We start from the raw sequence: 19,877 nt of genomic DNA on the forward strand, positions 1-19,877 counted from the left end.
CCTAGTCTCCTTGCGACACTCTTGAGATTGGGGAAGGGGACTGTAACTCTGGACATCCAAGTACCTTCATGCATGTGGCTTGTGTTTGCAAGTAAGACATCAAGGACATGGAGCTTTTGTGAAGGTAGAGCTTTCTTGGCTCCAGAAAACCTCCTGTATGAAACAGGTTAAAGTTTCGATACAAGGGAAGAATAAATAAGGATTCTGAGGATAAAGATTTTCCTCCCTGTTCAGGGTGAACATTCAGCTAGGGAGGGATGAAGGAAAAGCCTGTCCTGCAGAGTGCGGTGCAGGGCAGAGGTATCAGGGCTGGCTCAGTCCTGGAAGCAGCTGCACCTGCTTTCACACAGATTTCATTATCCAGCATCTGTGCAAAATAAATCAGGCTAAAAGAGCTTTTGGCTAATGCAGCTCCAGTGCTCTTGCTGGTCCCTGAGATTGCTCATCTGCTTCAAGTGCTAGCAAAAAGTCTCAAAGAAGGTAGGAAGCTGCTGGCTGTGGTCTTACCATTTGTGGAAGCTGAATGTCAGCGAGACTGGAGATCAGGGCTTGGCTTAAGCCAGCTAACTCCTTCAACAGGCTCTCATTGTTCTGCTCTATGAGTTTGTTCTCTTCTTCTATTGTTTTTAAATTGCTCTCCATAGATGTGATCTAGAAGACACAGGCAGGCACAAACGCATAAACAGGCAGACCCTTGTCAGCATTGTAACTACAGTTTGAACCCAAAACAGCAATCATATGACTATGAGAGGGGCCACAATAGATCTGAATCTCAGGTATGGGGTTTTTTTTAAGATGGACATAACTTCACAGAATATTCAGAGCAAGGAAGAGGTTGCATTTTCTCTGAATTGATGGACTTTGCTGCTGGTTCATGGAGAAATCTCATGACTGCAAGGCACCAGAGAGTGTCCTGCACTGGAAAGAGGGAACTGAGCTCAGGGGTGAGGTCAGTGTGGAGCTGGGATGGAAAGTGTGGCTGCAGGGCTGATGGAGGGAATGAGAAAGGAGCCTGATGTTTACATTGCTGTCCTGCTCTTACAGCATCCCTGCTGATAGACCACAATAGCAAGGGCAGGGCTATTAGCTATTGTGCTACTTTCCTGCCCTGTTCTTGGGTGGAGCATAGAGCTGTGGGCTGCCTGGGATTAGTGACAGGGCTGGCACTGCAAACAATAAGAGAAAAATAAAGTGGAAAAGAAACTGAGAGGTTGAGCACACAACAATCATCGTAAAGATGATCTCTGACCAACAGAATTGAAGCGAGGGTTTCGGGAAGAGCAGCAAAAACCACCTGAGGTAGCAAAATGGTGTATTTTTACTATGAAAGTACTGGTAATATACTCATCTCTGAAGGGTTATATGTCAAAAGGAGTGCTGAAAAACTGAAGGCAGCAACAACAGGGCCTGGTTCCCCACTGCCCAGCTCCTTACCCCACAGTGGGCAGTGGGGCAGCAGGCAGGGCAGAACCAAGGGCTGCCACCCCTGTGCCTGGCCACAGCTCCACGAGGCATAGAGCAATGGAGTCACATCCATGGCTGTTATGCCCACCCTCTCCTCATTAGGACGCACATCTCTGCACTACTTAAATGTCTCTTGCTGTGGCCACTTCCTCACACACCACCATCATGCATCAAAACTGTCCCCAGTGGTATGAACCACTTTTGTGCCTGCCTGCGATTCACTGCAACCTCTCCTCTGGAGGTGCAAAAAGCAGCCTAAAACCTGGCTGGGCTAGATTAAAAGGAGATAGAGCAAGCCATGCAGGGGACATGTTGCTTCAGCAGTAGTTCAGTTCAGGCTTTGCTGGTCAGACTGCCCTCACCAGGGAACAAGTCTGGGGAGAAATAATCTGACTGCATAAATTGGGCCATCTCTGTGCAAACAGCACAGTGATCACCAGAGAGAACTGAAAAAAGTGTCCTGAGACACTGAACACCACCACCATCCCCTTCCTTGCTGAAGTGAAATTTGGGGTGGATATCCCCAGAGCCTTTGCAGTGTGGAGCCAGATCATGTAGATACAGCAGAGGTGGCATAAACTTCACCCTTATTTAGGCCACACATGTGATGGTTATTGCAAAAGCAGCATGAATCAACACTCTACATTCCCATGTGTATGAATACAGAGGGGTAAGGTTACAGTCAGTTTGTTTTAAATCAGTTTAGACTTATATTCAGTTTCTAGATCTCATTTAGGAACTTTTTTCTTAAACTCTTATTCCTAAAATATTCAGCAAGCTTCTGCTCTTGCTTTTACTCTGTCTGCCCAGGTGAACTTCCAGGTGCACAGAGTCGTCTTTGTAGGGATGAATGTATTCAGCTCCCTCTATAGAACCACTATCAGCATCTTAAAGCCAATTAATCTCTCCAGTATACAAAAGAATAAAAGTGAAAGAAACTCTTTTCCATAGCTCCCATCAAACTTGTCTGCTACACAAATCAGCAAGAGGCGTTCATTCTTTACCAGGTGTTGCCTGGAGGCAAAATTCAAACTATTTGAATAACTGACAGTGGGTGAACTGTACTAGGGAGATTTTCTTAGGTATGCATAAGAACAAAGACAACTCACATTAAAAGTTAGAGTATGTTGGTAAGAGGTAATAGCCTCCCTAAAAACTGCAGTCATGGGATTCTGCACGGTTTGGTCAACAAAGGAAAATTAATGCTTTGCTTGGTAAATATGGTTTTTCTGCTTGCCAAGATTATCTTCAAACTGCCCTGAATTTTGCATTCACTAGATATTTAAGACAATACCCAGGCGTCTACTATTTATTTACAGAAAACAAACAAACTTGACAAAAAAGCATGTAGGATTTTGGTACTTTTAAGTGCCACAGAGGGATGGGAAAGAAAGTGTACAGGAGACTATGCATTTAAGCATAGCATTTATTTATCGTGCTTAAACATACCATAAGTAAATGTAAAACTTTTATGGCAATGTGATACCTGGGTTTGAAGTTTCATCATGTCAGCTTCAATTTTAAGATTGGATTCATTCAATTCTTTTATTTCCTCATCCAAGTGTCTGATTTCTTCATCACTCTCAATACCTGCATATAGTTGAAAATAACAATATCAACTTTAAAGTGTCCACATGTAATGTAACATGGATGTAACAAGCTGTGCTACCTGTTACTGAACAAGAGGAAGATAACAAGCTTTTGATCAAATGATTGATCCATAAATTGCCTCTTATTTTGCTTTTATTGTCAGAATTGTTTCCTAGTTGTAAAACATCTATACGAGCTGAGACATAGAAGGGGCTTTCTGAATCTTAGTGTTTCGCAATTCTTTCTTTCCAGTGCAACATGCAACTACAATCTGGAGAGTACAGAAGAGAAAAATTGCCCAGAAAGAGGAAAGTTCATTGAAAAACATAAGGAGGTATATACAATTGTGTGTGTGTGTTTGTTTGTAGCGGGTTTTTGTTTGTTGTTTTGGTTTTTGGTTTGGTTTGTTTGTTTGTTTTCATTTAAAAAGGCAAACAACATCAACTCTTCTTTTTCAGGGAACACCCTAGGGTAACATCTCCACTAGTATAATTGCTGACTTTAGTAAGCTGGTCTGCACCTACTTCTGATCTTGCAAGTTGTTCTGTGGGGGCAAATCTCTCTGCAGAATAACTTCAAGCAGCAAAGCCTTAGTTACAAGTGATAAATAGTGAAATTTCAACAACAGCAAAAGGGAAATTGTCGGGAAGCTAACAAACATTACAGAAAGCCTTGTCCTGAAAAATAAGGAGGAGCTACAGCTGCTGGCAATACACGTCCTTCTTTCTGCTTAGTATCACTCTGAGACCAACTGCCTAGAAATTTGTGCCACTGTTGTTTCTACTTTAAAACCCAGAGCCTTGAACTGAGTCTATGTAGGAGCCAGCTTGGGAAATCTGTAAGCAGCAGTCTCTGCCTCTGTGAAAACATGGACACATGGAAGCAAACTCCTTTGCCCAACGTAATACAACTGTTTTGCTCAGCAGTTGGAGGCATAAAGAGCAAGTTCCCTGAATCTTGGCTCAATGCCCAGCTTTCTAAAGCAGGCTGTATAAGAAACGAGACTCCTACGTATTTTCCTCTATAACTGTTTAGTAATTGTTCCTATACACTTGGGTTAGCAAAGTTCTCCAAGTATGCACAGATACTAAACCACATAGTATTCAAGTTAGGGAGAGGAGTCAATTTCTGCACACAATATTTATTTCTTTTTACCTTGGTCATCAGATAGCTAAGTCCCCCTGGTGCATAGCTAATAATTTATTAGTAATAACAATACTGAAAGCATCTCCAAATCAAAAAAATGATGCTCTGAGGCAAGATGAGAGCATACCCTCAATTCTGAGTTATCAGGTTGGAAATGAGAATAATTTTATAATCTCACGCAAAGGTTTTTGTTTTTCAAGATTTGTTATTGTAGAGACAACTGAAAGGAGTGAGAATTAATGCCAGAATGACATTAAAGGGCATAAGTATAAATGGGAGTCAGGGCTCTTGCATCTAAATAAATGTCATAATATTTTACAAATCTCCTTACCACCACTTGCTTTAAGCTTGATAGTCATTAATTCTTCCGAAATTTTGCCCTTTTTTATGGCTTGTGCATTCAGAGGACAACCAGACAGGCTGAAACAGATAGGAAAAAAAACAACAACATTAGCACCCACTTGGAAATGGCAACAATCCTTTCAGGCAATATTATCATGCACTTGGACAGACCTCTGTACCTAAGGTCACATCAGTATCTCCATTATAGCATAGCTTTGGGGAATGACATAACTCATAAAGAGCCATTTAACTGTATATTCCAGCTTGAAAATTGGTGCAGAAATCTCAACCAATAAGTAAACAAACCTTAAGCATATTTTAGAATAAACAAAATAGCAGTGGCAACTGCTGTTAGGTGAAGATGCATTTACAGAATTCTTGAAGTTTCAACACTTATAAATAAAAATTCTCTGTTGTTTTTACTCAGAGCTTGTGCTCCAGATGAGAGGGACAGTATGGTCCTTTAAAATGGCAAGCTTACTATGCTAAAAAAAAAATTAATTAATGGTATGATTTCCGCAGTGCACAACTATTGTATCATTTTGTTGATACATAATAATGATCAATACAATAATAACTCTGGATATACCCTACAGACCATAATAGCTTTTTTGAATGGTTCTATTATATAGTCAGTTTGCTTTTTAACCACTGTTCACATTAAATTACATTTTGCTATTTCAAAGCTTACAATTTCATCAGCTGGTAATTATCTGAGGCAATTTTTATAGCGCACTAAAGGGCTAAGATGAATTGCACTGTCTTAATACTATCTTTATAAATAACAAAGAAGAAATACCCATATGCTGAAGACCTGGCAGTAGGATTTGTATTCAGATGTAACCAAGTAAGGAGTAAAGGAAAATTTTGTTCTGCAGGAAAATGTTTGAATTTTGTGTGTGTGTGTAAAATTAAAACCAAAAATCCTAAACTGACATTAAAAAAAAAAAAAAGCCTTATGGGTTAAAGTCAGCTTCAGACTGGCCAGCTAAAAGATATATGGGGAAAAATAACAGTTCTCCAGTTTTAAAATGTTGCTTAGTACCTCTGCCCAGAGCAAAAAAAAGCAACTGGAAGAATGTCTCAAAGCCATGTTAGGTTTCAAATGTCCTAGGAAAGATTTCATATCACATCACAAAACTATATTTACTACCTCATTTTAACAAATATGATATTGAGTGTGATCCAGCCTTATGTAGGACAGAAATCATCTATAGTATGAGTTGCAACCAGCTAACATACTATTTATGTTATTAGCTTAATAATCCGGGTTTACAGTGGTGTCCTAATGTAAAGAGTTTAACATGAGACATAGGTCATAAAGTTAGGATAAAACTGTCTCTGACTGAACTTGTTCAAGTGACCTTGAACATTCTTGCATTGGAGAATTTGGTTCAGAGAGTTAGAAAGAAAGCAAAAAAACCCCAGAATATAGACTTAATTCCTATTACAGACAGAAGACCAAACTTTTCCAGGTATTAATTCAGATTCAATAGCCGGATTCTTTGAGTAATATTGATTAAACATAGTCACATTATACTGGTGTTTTTACAGTGAGACATAAAATCATAGTGTTTGTTGTTACTGGTTATATATGTGATTCCTACTTTGTAAACATAGTTTTCTGTGTAAGATTGTTATAACTTCAAACCTGTGTAATCCATATTAGTTCTACCTGTTTACTTTTTTTGTATGTGTGTCATTCCAGCTACTTAAATACAAAGTTTATAAAATCAGCTTTTCCACTAGTAAAAAGATGAAATTAATGCAGCCATTCCTCTTGCTGAATCTTTTCTGGTGACATTTCAATGATATTTGTTTTTTTCCGTTAAAGATACAACTCCATGTTTGCCTAGGAAAGAACTGTATTAAATTTTAAACCATACAGAAACTATGCTAATTTGAAGAAAAGACCTTGGAAAATCACCATCCAATGGGAACATAGAAAAAGAATAAAAAGTTGATCCCAACTCTCTGAAAGTTATTCTCATCCATAATATAATAATAGTTAAGTAATATTTCAGCTGCAATGTAAACTATCTCGTTACTTAAAAGACCTCAGCACAATTTATTCAGACTGTAATCTCGCATGTTGCCAATTCAACAGTGGAATGTTAAGGAAAAATAAAAAGAGAAAACACAAAGTTATACCTTCTGTGGGTGACAAAAACATTATTAACATGACCCAGCCCGTTGCAGCCTGGCAAAGGACAGTGTGGCAGCTCTTGTTTGTTCAGTTTCCAGGATAGTGAAGACCCATTGACAGGACTCTCCTTCTGTCTCTTGGCAGCCAAAGGACAACCAGAAGCAGTGCGATGAGAAGTGTATTTACCTGATATGTGACCTTGGCCATCACAGCCTATCACTGGACATCTACAGAAACACAGCAAAAGAGTCCCCATTTTCACTGGAGAGAGCAGGCAAAGACAGTCTCGAGAAAGTCTGAGAAAATAATTCCAGCTGCCTGTGCCACTTTGCATTAATGGATTAAGACTTGGTCCCCAGAGGCACACTGTACCTGAGCATCCAATTCATGTCAAGCTGAGTTATAAGGGTTCAGCTGATCTTAAGATTAGGCAATTTAAAATACAGTCATACAGTCTAAGAAACTAAAACATCCATTTAGATAGTATTTTAGCAGAAAAGAAAATAGAAATTCTATCACAGGCAATAAACCACACTTCTACAAGTGTATGAAAAGACAGTGTTCTCCCCTCTCTATCTAGGTTTCTGGCATGAAGCAGACGGTGGGTTCCTGTACCTGGAAAATTTGTGTCATCTTATGCAAATACAGGTTTTTTGTTTTTTGAGGGTTTTTTGCACTGCTCTGTCAGTGTTATGTAGCATCCCATATATCATTAGCAAGTATTAAGAACAACATTATGTGCAATTAAATCTTCATATCTATATTCTGGCAGTTATAATTTACTGATTTTAATGAAATGTGAGTTCAAGCCAGGAATGTAATGAATCTCTACTGAGTTTCCTGTTTTCACTTTAAGTGAACTTTTAATTTATTTATAGAGAAAAGACATGAGACATATATTTAAGTTCTCTGGGACATATTTTTAAGATGTCACTCTGATTTAATTAGCTGACATGTTAAGATTTCACTACAGGCAGAAATAATTTGTTTTCCTTCATTTTGCCAATTTTTTCAACCAAGTGGCACTTTCGTAGCAGTTTAAAATAATTGGAGCGATGCAAGCGGATATAGCAATCCTTCCTCACTGTTCAAGCTCCAAGGTGATGGACTCCAGCAGCTTTGCTAGAAGAAGAAACACTTGGTTGGGTTCTTGCTCTAGGCCATATCCTCACGTAGCTCATATTAACTGGGGCATCTCCTACGATCCCTCAATTCCTGAGCTCTTATGGGCTGTTTTCCCCTTCACGGGTGGTAGACCTGTGCTTTTTGTACTCACTTAAGTTCAGGGTCTTCTTTTTCATCCTTGGTAGGAGTCACTTTGAGACCTCCTTTCCTGGCACGAGGACAACCAGATAGGCTGAAAGAAGCACACAGAATTAAAGCCACCTCTTTCTGCCGCTGCTTGCCAAGAACCCTGAGTGCTGCAGGCCTGTGTGATGGGGGAGTTTTTACCTTCTGTGGGATGCATAGTTCCCTGTCACGTGGCCAGAGCCGTCACAGCCAGGTGTTGGGCACCTGTGGAATAATACAAGGAGCTTACAAAATACAGCTTCAAAGGTACACAGTAAATAATATGTAATGGGTGAAAGAAAGAACAGCAGAGCTTTTGTTGAATAATTAAAACTAGTTCTTGCTGATTTTTTTCTTTTAATGAGCAGACTCCTTTTTTTTTTTTCTTTTCTAACAGAATTTTAGCAAGGAGTGTGAAATATATTACATATCATGTGTAGATTTAATTAGTTCATAACACTGTTTACACCAAACATTTTTCCTTGTACTGGATCAACATTCAAAAAAAAAAAAAAGCTGCTTGATTTAGACCTCTTTGTAAATTTACTCTGTGTTTGTTTGTTATTCTTCTGATGTTTTCAGGTACAGATATAAATAAACACTTTGCCAGTATTTACAGAAGGGAAAACAGAAGCAGAGAAGCAGTTTTACTTTTCAGCATCAATAGATGATATCCAGAATTTGCATTTAATAATTTGTATATTCTAGCACTGGAAGCATACAACAGGAGCATATCTTTCTAGCACTAGATTCAATTGAGTATTCAGTTTGGTGATTTGATTATGCACATCTCATAGTTAAGGGGCTTCTGTGTGTGTGCACAGCAAACAAGCCTTTTTAAGTATGAATGTTTGATACTAAAGCATCCATTCAATAAGAAGGAACAAACCTGCTTGTTACTGTGTTTTGCCAGTGGTCTGGGAAGGTGGGCTTCCTGCTTGTTGTACATGAAGAATAAGCTCCAAAAGCCTACTGAAGTCAGTAGGTCTTTTCACTCATTTCTTTGGGGTTTGAAGCAGGACCTTCCTGGTGGCACCTTCCACCTCAGAAGTTAAGATTTATTTTTGTTTTCATTTAAGGGTATTGTATTGCTTGTATGGATTTTTTTTGTTGTTGCTGATTGTTCGGTTTTTGTTGTTGTTTTGTTTTAAGAGAAGAGAAACACAGCACACAAAGCAGCACAAGCTAAATATTTACCTTTAGAATTTGTATCAGCCATTTCTACATTTCTGTATTATGCAACACAAAGTTATTATGCTAAACATCCCTAAGGACTTTTTGAATGCTATGAATTTATGGAGTTTTAGAATTATAGAAAGAGTTGTGCCAAATAATTTGTACTGAACCATTGGCTGAACTTGCATTATTCAATATTCTCTTAAGAGTCTCATTTGTTAATGAATCTTTACTGAGGTGAGGAAAATACCTACAAATATAATTGTAATATCACATCTGAGTGTGCAGGTGTATCTCTTCACAGAATATTTTAATCTATTTTTCTGTGAACAATTAATTTGTCAAAAATGTGATTTCGGTTGGACATGACCAGATTTATTCACTGATTCAAGTAGAATTCAGTACATAATTTAAAGAGAAGAAAAGGAACATTTTTTTAAATATAATGTCAAAACATTTAATGATGACATTTTATGAACAAAATATTTTGACAGAAGAATGACGTGCCTCACGCTGACAGTGAAGGCAGAGGTGTGGGTTAGAGAGTGCCAGATAAGCTTGACTGTGTAGAGCGAAATGTTGACCTGTCTGAGTGTGGGACAAGGACTGGGCACAATGTCATGTGAAGCAGGCAGCCAGGGCAGATGTCTGGAGAGTGTGAATGCTCACAAGTAAATCCAGAACACCTGCCAAATACTATGGGTATTAATTTTGGCTACTTGTTTTATCAGATGATCACAGATGGAAGAGCTGTCTGCATAGACTGGACATGGATTTTAATTCAGTAAGAGCTCTTTGCGGGACACATTCAGATCATGAGCCTGAGAGTTATGGACTTAAAAAAGACACTGAACTAAATTTAAATCTCCCCATCTGTATTTACCACTTCTAGCAGCAATTAGATTTCACAAACAGATTTGAGTCCAAGGTAACTCCTGAAGTCACTAAAGATTTGAGGCTGAGATATTATCAATACTCATGAAACTAAAACGTATTTCAGGTGGACTACTGACGAACTAGTAAGAAGCTTTACTAGCAAGACTCCTAAGCTTGACCACTGGGTTGGGTTTTCCAAATATTGGCTATATCTTTCTATGGATCATGAAATTCCACAATACAAGACACACCAACAATGTATTTATTGCCTTACAGTCAGTAATACTGTGGATCTTCATCAGCTTTTAACTGGCTGATGAGTTTGGATTGGTGCCCCAGCTTAGGGAGTCATCCTCTGGTTTTGATTCCTGTGCAGAGCCAAGAAAATCAGATTTACATGGGATGGCCAAAGGCCTTAGGAGCTCTAGCTAAAAGATTTCAGCTCTCAAGTGGGTGTAGGTTACAGATTCTTTTATAATTCATCAAGTTTGTTTTCCAAGAACCAATATCTTGGTGATTTCACACAGAAATTCTTATAACTGTGCATTGAGTACCGGTTATTTTGTTCCTTTCTCCAAGAGGGTTGCTCTATCTTTAGGTGAATGAACTACAAGTTCATATAAAACTGATACACTGAGCTGCAGATCTAGGAGCATTTCTGGTACTTTTACTCCCTGGAAAGCTCATAGAGATGGTTGGATATGAACTTTAGTTAAGGCAAACCCACAGAAGTCAGCTGAGGACACTATTGACTGAAATACGTCATGCTGCCTATGGTTGATAGGTATCAACACGTTGTGCAAAAGCTATCTAGAAGAACTGCTAGAATTTCTCCTAAATTTGACATACAACCATGGAAACAACTTGTCTAAGGACAGGACTATCTATTCCTTAAAGCTTCTGAATTGCAAGTAAATATCTTTCTAAAGTACACTTTTAAAATACTTTAAGGCTCGACAAGCAGCTCATTGGTGAAAGAGGTTAATCAGTTATAATTCTTCCTTATAGCTCTTAAATGAGTCATCATCAACTTCAGTATGTTTTAATTTGGCCACCTTAGATTGCTTTGTACAAGCAAGAATCCTTAGATAAAAATTTATTGAATCTGACTCAAAGGCACTTTCTGAACAGATCTTCCTTATTTCCAAACGGTAGATCACATGGAAGCTTTGTATCTTTGCTGGCTTAGAATGTCATAATTAAAGCCAAAATTATATCTCTATTCTGGCAAATGGAACATGAATAACATTTGGAAAAAATACACAGCTTTTTCATATTCATGCCTAACTACATGAGGGTACTTTTGTGACCTGATTCTATGAGTATTTATGCCCTTTGCTCACATAGCAATAGTAAAATTAACTATTGATATCACTGTACTATAGCAGTGCAGGCACAATTGCAGTTTTTGGCATAGGATTTCATTTAGCCAACACTTACCAAAGCGGAGGTTTGTTTCAAATTTCACCTGAATGGTGTTTGCAGGAAGATAAAATAAGGTGTTGCATTTGTATAAAATAATTTTATTTAGCCCTTTTTCCTTTTGCAAATTCTGTGAACAGATTTTGATTTTTGCTCTTTTTCTAGTTAATTGAAATTAAATGCTAAGCATGTTATGCAACATATTTCTGTCTGTGAAATGTTCATGAACTTTGACTTCATCTTTCACAACTCACTTATTATACATGGCGTACAGTGTGCAGTTTGTCATTTAAGTCATATGCTGTTGCTCCTCTTTCCTTATGGCATGACCAAAACTCTAGAAGCTTTAGTGGAAAAATAACCATATTGGTATGCAAATTTCCTTATTCACACATGAATATGGGGGGGGGAAGCTGCATGAAGAGCAACTATTCAAAATATTTGTGTGAGTGTCTATGTATGGCAGAAAGCCAACAAAAGCAGGGACAAATATATGTGACTCAGCAAATGATTTCAAATTTGTCAGCATTTTCACAAGTCAGTTCCTTGCTTCTTGTGCTACTCTTTTTAAAACAAACTAAACCTAAATTTTATACCTTTGAGACTCAGCGATGGAAAAACAGAAGTATTGAGTCAGTGTGTCAGTCCACCTACTGGCTTTGGGAACTGGTTTGAACAGTTGCCCATATAAATGGCCTTTCTTTGCCATCTTGCGTCATCTCCAGCAGGTTCATCTCCATAGCTACCATTGGTTCAGAATTTTGTTTATAATTCAAGCTGTTGGACTAGAAGATGAGACCAGTAACATTTGATCTGAAGAAGCTAACTTGTGACTAAACATTGAGTCAAGCCTAAATGTAGTCACTCCTACTATTAATACTATGAAAACAGCATAATTATGCCATGATCAGGCTTTATTTTCTTCTATCTGGACTAGGGATGAACCTAAAGGACAGAAAGGACAGTCACAGGATTCTCCCCTTTTTACACGCATTCATGAGTTTTTTCAAGCCATCTATTATGGGATCCAATTTACAAGTTGCAGAGGGAAAGCTATGAAAGAACTCTAATTATCCTTTCCTCTTCCTCACATCCTTACTGACAAAGCCAATTTAATAACTAGATGACTGGTTGCCAGTGCCTCTCTTGACTACAGATTTTTGAAATATTCATATGTCCCTATACATCTGTCTATATAGCACAGCCTGCACAGTCCTTTTGTAAGTGACATTTCATGTTGAGAATTATGCCAGCACAAAATCATATGACTTTATGTCTGCTTCAGTGACATTAAACTCATAGTATATGGTAGTGAATGATAAAAAATGCTTTTCAGGAGTTCTAGTCTCATTTCAAAATTTATTCTAACTACATTTATTTCTAACTAAATAATTCTAATTTATTCTAACTGCATCAGACTGAGTTATTTGCCAGATCTGTCTTACATGTTAGATATTTTCTATTTGTCTCTGATTCAGAAATACTGTGAGAGCAGCATCTCTCCTAGTGTTTATAATTTTTTCCCCTTAGGTTCTGTTTAATTCATGAAAATGAAGTGGTAAAAAAATGAAGACAAATGGAGAAAAGTAACCTCTATTTCATTGAGAAGCTTTCAAACCAATTCACTTGAAATTTTGGACAAAGGTTTGACATAACTCAAAGAAATTCAAATGAACAACTGCATTAATGTAGGGAAACATGCTGATTGAAGATAAATGACAATAATATTTGTGTTATTATCAATACTTACTTAAGCTCCTGAGAGTTAGCAGCCATAAGGGATTTTAATGTCTTGTCAGCTAGTGGGCACCCAGAAACACTGAAAAAAAGAATGATGTGTTTTACTAAAACAATTTTTTTTTTTTCTTCTTAAAACAGCAACCTCCAGACAACCTACGACTTAGAATGGGAAACAAGAGATGCTCAAATATTTCCTCCTGCCAGTGGAGGAGCAGCCAATATCAGGCTATAGTACTTAAATTACTGGAAAAATATACAGTCAGGACCAAAGGTTTCTAAGCCCCTGTAAAGCTTTGCATGGGGAGGCAGTAGTACACAGAGTCCCTCCTTTATATTGCCTATGTGAAGGGTAGGTAGAGCATCTGGCCCACGTGCCTGGGAAAAGGCAGAAACTGCTTCCATCCTGCTCCCAACAGGAAAGTCAGGAAATTATTGTTTCAAATGCTAGGTTGACAGTAGGCTATTATGAGGACAATATCCTCAAGTTATGTTAGCCAATCTATGAATTTCAAAGTAATTAATAGTCATACCTGGAGAAACCACAATACAATCTCATGAGCCAGAATCTGTACAGAGAGTGCTTGTCCACTTAGGGAAACAGAAACTTTATCAAGTGGCTTATCTACAGGTCTCTTCTAAGACATGATGCTACAGTAATAAGCATTTGCTCTTTAACTCCATCAGTCTATTGAGCCCAGATCTCTACAAAACCAGGAAAACCAGCCGCATTTCTGTATTGATTTTTTTTCTCTCCAAATTACTTTTGAACACTTATCAATGATAAGTATAAAAATGTTGAGAGATTACAATAGCTAAAAGTAGCTCTACTTCCTGCTTTAGGCTTCCTGTTTTTTCTTACCTGCGGTGTGAGGCATAGTTTCCTGTTACATGACCGCTACCGTCACATCCTGGAGTTGGGCAGCTATGCAAAAAAGATGCAATGAGAAATTAGAGTGAGTATGACACACCACATAGCTCACCCTACCCTGCTGTGAATTATGTAATAATCGTTAGGGCAATTACAGTCTTCATTATGCATCTCAACACTATCATGACACTACAGAAAACTAGCAAAAATTCTATGACATTTCTAGTTTTAATTGAAACAGGTGACAAAAAGTTTTCCTCTTTCCACCAAATCTTGTTTTTTAATCTAATAAGGTCAAAATATTTTTTTTTTTAATCTATATAATGTGAAATCACCATGTTTTGTGTAGACTTTTTGTTTATGACTTGGGTTCTTAAAGGACAGTTCCACTACTGATAACAAAAATTCTTAGATTTTAGGGATGAAGTTTCTGATCTGACTTACTGCTTAACACTGTCCGGAGAACAGTAATGGCCAAAATAATTCCCTCGACTTCTGACTAAAGTAAGGCACCCTCTTCAGAAACACATAAAATCTTTAATTGCTGAGATAAGTGAGAAGTGAGGTGCTACAGCTGCTTGCAGAACAGAAAGTACGTCAAGCTAACAGAGCTGAAGTTCAAAATGAGCAGAAAAGTTTCCGAAGGTGTTTCTCAGCAGAACTGAGAGGTGAAACAGAGGTGATGTACATTTAACACAACAAAGTCCCTGGAGAAGATGTTATAGCTTCTGTTTTCCTTCAGCCTCTTTTCAGTCCCAGCACTGAAATAATTTATCAAATTGGGATACAGTCCTCTGCAAAAGGGCGAAGATATCAAGAAATGTAATTGGGGGGTGGAGGATGGAGGGAGAAGGGGCAGGTGAATTAAGTATACCTTTCTGCAGCATTTTACAACACTAACATCAAAACTGCAGAGTCACCTTATGAAGGGTTGTGTCTTCTTTCACTGGGCTCATGGATAAGAGAGTAAAGCAGAAACTGTACAAAGACTTTTAGCTGACACTCCATAGTAATGAATAAAGGGTACCTGAGATCCTCACCTGGCTATGTTCTCTGAGCTGGCAGAGGCAGTGCTAGAAAGTTTTTAAAATCTCTAAAGAAGCCTTAGGAAGACATTAGCCTCATTTTCACAGCACATTTCAACCTGGGCAATGCAGTTATGGGCAAGAGAACCAACATGGGAAAATAGAAAACATATGCTAGGATGTGGCATTTATAAATTAGTTCACTGCAATATGTTGGGAAATTTTTCTCTGCAAGCGCTTATGTCATTTTAAAAACTTCCTCATGATGGAGCCACCTGTATTGAATTGTTCTGTATAAGTCCTGAGCTCAATTGGATCACAGAAATGCAGTCTGATCCCTATATTACCTGTAGATTTTTCTGATAAATTAAAACTATTTCTTATTCAATTTTCTGGACAGCTACATTTTAGATACTTGTTTCTACACATTGTTTAAAAATAATACGATAAAACCACTGTAAGCTGTTCATTGTCCTAGTAAATACTCTGGGTATTATTACTTATTTTTTTTCAGGCATCTCAAAACAGGTCAATATCGCAATGGAATAAATATTACAAAAGGCAAGCCACTGGTCTTCAGCAAATAAACTCTTGGTGATTTTTTTATGCATTTGTTTTAGAAGGGACAAAACAAACCTGACCTGTAGCAATTTAGGTCATGAACTGCAACTGCAGATAAATTGTGGAGAGTAGACAACATGCAGACTACATGGTACAAGCAGAAAGCGTCACACTTTGCAGCAGCTTGCCTCAGGGAAGTGTAATTTCTGGAAACAGAGGTGGATCTAATTGATTCAGTGCCTCTGAGTTTGTGGAGCAGGACACAAGGTGACAGGATGCAGCTCACGTTTACAGGTGAGCCTACAGTGATACATTAGGGACTCTCATCACTAAGCAATACAGAGCACACTCGTATAGAGAGACCTACTCTGGTCTGGGACAGGAAGAAAAGTGGACTAAATTGTTGCAAACTCCTAGTTGACTACTGCAGTGGAAACATTCTATTGATATCAAAAAGGTGTTGATGTGAATCCAAAAGGTTTTTGAAAAGAGCCTAGATGAGATTTTAAAAAGTGACCCGTGTTATGAGCTGATTGGGACAATTTTAGTGAAAGGATTCTAAACTGAAACATGCTGTTGCATGCAGAAAGTTTTAACAGAATTATCCTGTTTTCTTTGCAGGTTTAGATAGTAAGGTTTCCAAGCTTAAGATGGAGCAGGTGAATCTCTCTACTTGGGAAAAGAGTATTAGCCTGTCCTCCCAGAGTGTGTATTTGTGCATCCATTGGATTTTCAGCAGGACAAAATAACTCCGCTTTGAAGGAAGCAGATGAGTGACTTGAATATGGATTTCATACAGGTTGGAGCAGCTCCTGTCTTCTGATTTATCTTTTTATGAACTTTGAACATTTCTCTTCTGAGAAATCCTCAGCACTTCTCAGTAAACTCTCAACAGTGAATCTATAATGACGATTGTCCAAATAAAGTTTATTTAATTATGTAAGCATTAGAACAGCCAATCTGTAGCACACTACAAAACTACACTTTTTGTAGAAGGAGCTGTTGCCCATTTGTCACCTGTCTATCTGAGGAATAAAGAGTCATACCTGGTGTGACATTAGTCACGAATCTGTCCAAATCCCAGGCCTACCTTGGCTTATTTCAGCTCCAGACCTCATGTCTACCCCATTGCATAGACATAACAAGGAGCTAACTACCTGTAGTGAAGTGTCATGCAAATCTCACTGCTCAGCTCCTGCAAATCTACTCCAAGTCAGCACTCAGAACAATGGTATAGTCAGTCTTTAGCAGGGCAGGGGAAAATACGGCATTTTTTGTGACTCACGTGATGAGTTCCTTTTTGAGATCTCTTGAATGGAGCTTGGGTTTAGGACTTGGTATGGAGACTTCTCCTGGATACTTCTTTTCCTCCATGTTTTCTGGAGAACTTACTGGATCTTTCTGAAACATGAAATGAGAATGTGACAAAAGGTTTCACCCTTTATGACCCCCCATATATTCAACAAACAATTTGCTGTGGCAAGAAGGGAACTGCTTGGGAAACATTTTTTAAAAAGTCTTAAGAAACAATAGAGAGAGATGAAGAAAGTTTAGTACATCACAGTTTCGGGTTCTCATAGGTAGACTTTTAAAAACATTTTGAAAGTATTTCTGAAGGCAGATGCTGGTTTAAGCCATACGTAGGGAAAAATTGAGTTTGATATATAAAATGGTGATAAAGGCCAAAGAATAACACACAGAGAAAATAAAGGTAGTTGTTGAATCGAGCAAGACTTCAGCCATTATTTGTTTGTTTGTTTGTTTGTTTTGTGCAATTACATCACTGAATTTTGTATACAGTTGAAGTGAGTACCATTGCACTATGAATTACAGAATTGCCATAATAAATTAAAAAAAAAAAAACTATTTACATAAACATATGTAAATGCAAAGCTTTTTAGGTCTGTAGAATGGAATGACTTCTTATTCAAAAAGTAGATTCTTGTTAAAGTAAAAAACATAACAACAAAACTACATTGAAATTTTCTTAGTGACAGATTGCTAAGGGTAATTCTTGATTTCTACTGTTTGTAGATTAAAATCATCACTGCTACAGTGCTGTTTGGTGGATGATAAGGGCCATAAGCATTCACTCCCTTGGGAAGGTATTTTTAAAATTCGGAGTCCTGAAAAGAAAATACATTTTTGTTTTCTGAAAAGTCTTCTTTGATCACTTCAAAATAGCTTGGTTTATACTGTTTTGAGAATTAATGCCTTCAATTTTTATTATTTTTATGAAAGATAAGTACTTCCTTTCTGGAGGGATGCTCTGTGGATATTATATCATTCAAGAATTCTCCAAAGCCCATAGCATCAATTATCAAATTTCTATTAATCCCTTCTGGGGCTTCATATTGGTTTTGTGACTCTGTTCCAGCACTCAGGTATCACCCAGAGATTACCCTCTGCAGGAGCAGATACTGCTGCTTGTGTTTGAGAGGAGAATCTCCCAGCTCCTGTTAAACTCATGGGGCTGGTGCCATAGAAACTCTGGGCTTGTGCAGCTGACGAACATGCCAGGACAGAGAGGCAAGGATGTCTGCAGAGCTGTTAACACAGAGCGGAGGGCTGAGAAGAATCTGGACTGAAAATGGAGATTCTGCCTAACGGGACTTGTAAGCTCCGCGGGGGTGTTTCTTCTGATAAAGCTTCCATATGGTCTTCAATTCTGGCAGCTCATCTTTGCCTATTTGGAGACTGGATCCTCAATACGACTTCCTTCTGCTTTCTGCTGCTGGCTACCTACTACCTACTGAAACTCACACTACACATACATATAGAAACCATGCCATATTATTGCTATATCAATTACTACTGATTTTTGAAACCACATTTGTGGCGTTAGTTTGTTTGGGAATAATCTAATCTGCTATAAATATAGAAAGCAAAAACATGTATCTTCAGCTTTTCTAAGCACTCTTTCATAGTAAATATTAAGTAATTATTTTAAATTAAAAAAACAAAAACCCAAACCAACGACAATGAAACCCCAAATGAACAAAAAAAAAGTCCAAAACGAATCCAAAAATTAACCCTGATATATTTCAGGCTTTTAGAATTTCATTTCTAAAGGAAAATTTCAGTTAAGGGGTAACAGATAAAATTAAAAAACAATGAAAGTATTGTTAAAGTGCTAGTACAAAAACCATAAGTAGTTGAAAGTCCTCCAAACATGGAAACTAAAATGCTAAAAAACAGAAGTGAGAAAACGGATGTCAGCTTTGTTCAAGATTGAAGAAACCTCAAAAACTGTTTTCTAACATTGAGTTAAATCCTGGTTCCAGTGGCATATGGGGGTGTTTTGCCACTGCAATTGCAGACTGGGGATTTAAGTTCCTGGCTCTGTCTACAAGTTCTAACCTGTCTTTCTCATATACGTGTAAATGCAGGCTCATACAGGGATCATCACCACTGTAAGTCACTGTAAAATCAAAAGCTCTCAAAAGAAGCAACAAAATAGTGACCATCTGTTGCCAGCTGGAGGAATTCAGATGCCAAAATACCTTCAAAAACCGCAGGTACAATGTTTTCCACTTAATGTAACAGAGGTTGAAGAAGGCTGGCTTATCAGCTTCCTCTCTAACAACTAACTCCAACAGGCTACATCTGTATCACCGAACTGATGACCAGTGTTTTGTTTCTAAAAATCTAGTGCATGCCTTAGCTGGGTCCTAACTATGTATCAAGACCAGGCACACATCAGCCTATTCCACTTCTTGTCAAAGGTACAACTGAGAGGAGCCTGGACCGGAGTGTGGTGGAAAGACCACTCTGGCACTCTACTGGGATCCTGAGCTGTGTGATGTACCTCAGGATGCACTCATGGCAAACAAGGATAGACATAACTGTTTGCGCTGCAGGGTATATTAATATTTTCCTATATATAGATGTGTTCTTTATCTCAACTGAAAGATATCTCTTGATCTTTTGCTGGTGATGGACCAGAGACTTGTGTGTGTGACTATTCATCATGTCACTGTCTGAAACCTTCTGCACAGAGAAGACTGATTGAGAATTATACATATAAAGGCTCAACTAAATTCCAGACATTGCACTTCACGGCTTCATTTAATGATGTTTTACTGAATCATTTAACAAAAACAAGATTGCAAGATGAAGGCTTACATGAGTAAATCTACAGACATAAATATGAGACTAGAGGGTTTAGAATTGAAGTGTTTTCATCTTCTGTCTTTGAAATAATGTATTTTTTTTTTCAAATTTTAACTGT

General features: G+C 38.0%; 1 protein-coding gene across 8 annotated transcripts in view; it reads right to left on the reverse strand.

Moving 5' to 3' along the window:
- ST18 (ST18 C2H2C-type zinc finger transcription factor) overlaps positions 1-19,877 on the reverse strand; it is a 169,665-nt gene that overhangs the window by 2,811 nt on the left and 146,977 nt on the right. For 6 of the 8 annotated variants that reach the window (XM_005505453.4, XM_021291595.2, XM_065053530.1 and 3 more), the window contains 9 exons: positions 16,932-17,047; positions 14,052-14,114; positions 13,203-13,271; positions 8,141-8,203; positions 7,965-8,045; positions 6,694-6,915; positions 4,532-4,620; positions 2,951-3,054; positions 508-651 (listed from right to left, as the gene is read on the reverse strand). In XM_005505453.4, coding sequence (XP_005505510.2) covers positions 508-651; positions 2,951-3,054; positions 4,532-4,620; positions 6,694-6,915; positions 7,965-8,045; positions 8,141-8,203; positions 13,203-13,271; positions 14,052-14,114; positions 16,932-17,047 — 951 coding nt within the window. The remainder of the gene's footprint in view (positions 1-507; positions 652-2,950; positions 3,055-4,531; positions 4,621-6,693; positions 6,916-7,964; positions 8,046-8,140; positions 8,204-13,202; positions 13,272-14,051; positions 14,115-16,931; positions 17,048-19,877) is intronic. The other 2 variants (XM_021291598.2, XM_065053531.1) reach the window with 1 other exon arrangement.

The sequence above is a fragment of the Columba livia genome, chromosome 2 (genome assembly GCF_036013475.1).
Source record: "Columba livia isolate bColLiv1 breed racing homer chromosome 2, bColLiv1.pat.W.v2, whole genome shotgun sequence".
NCBI lineage: Eukaryota > Metazoa > Chordata > Aves > Columbiformes > Columbidae > Columba > Columba livia.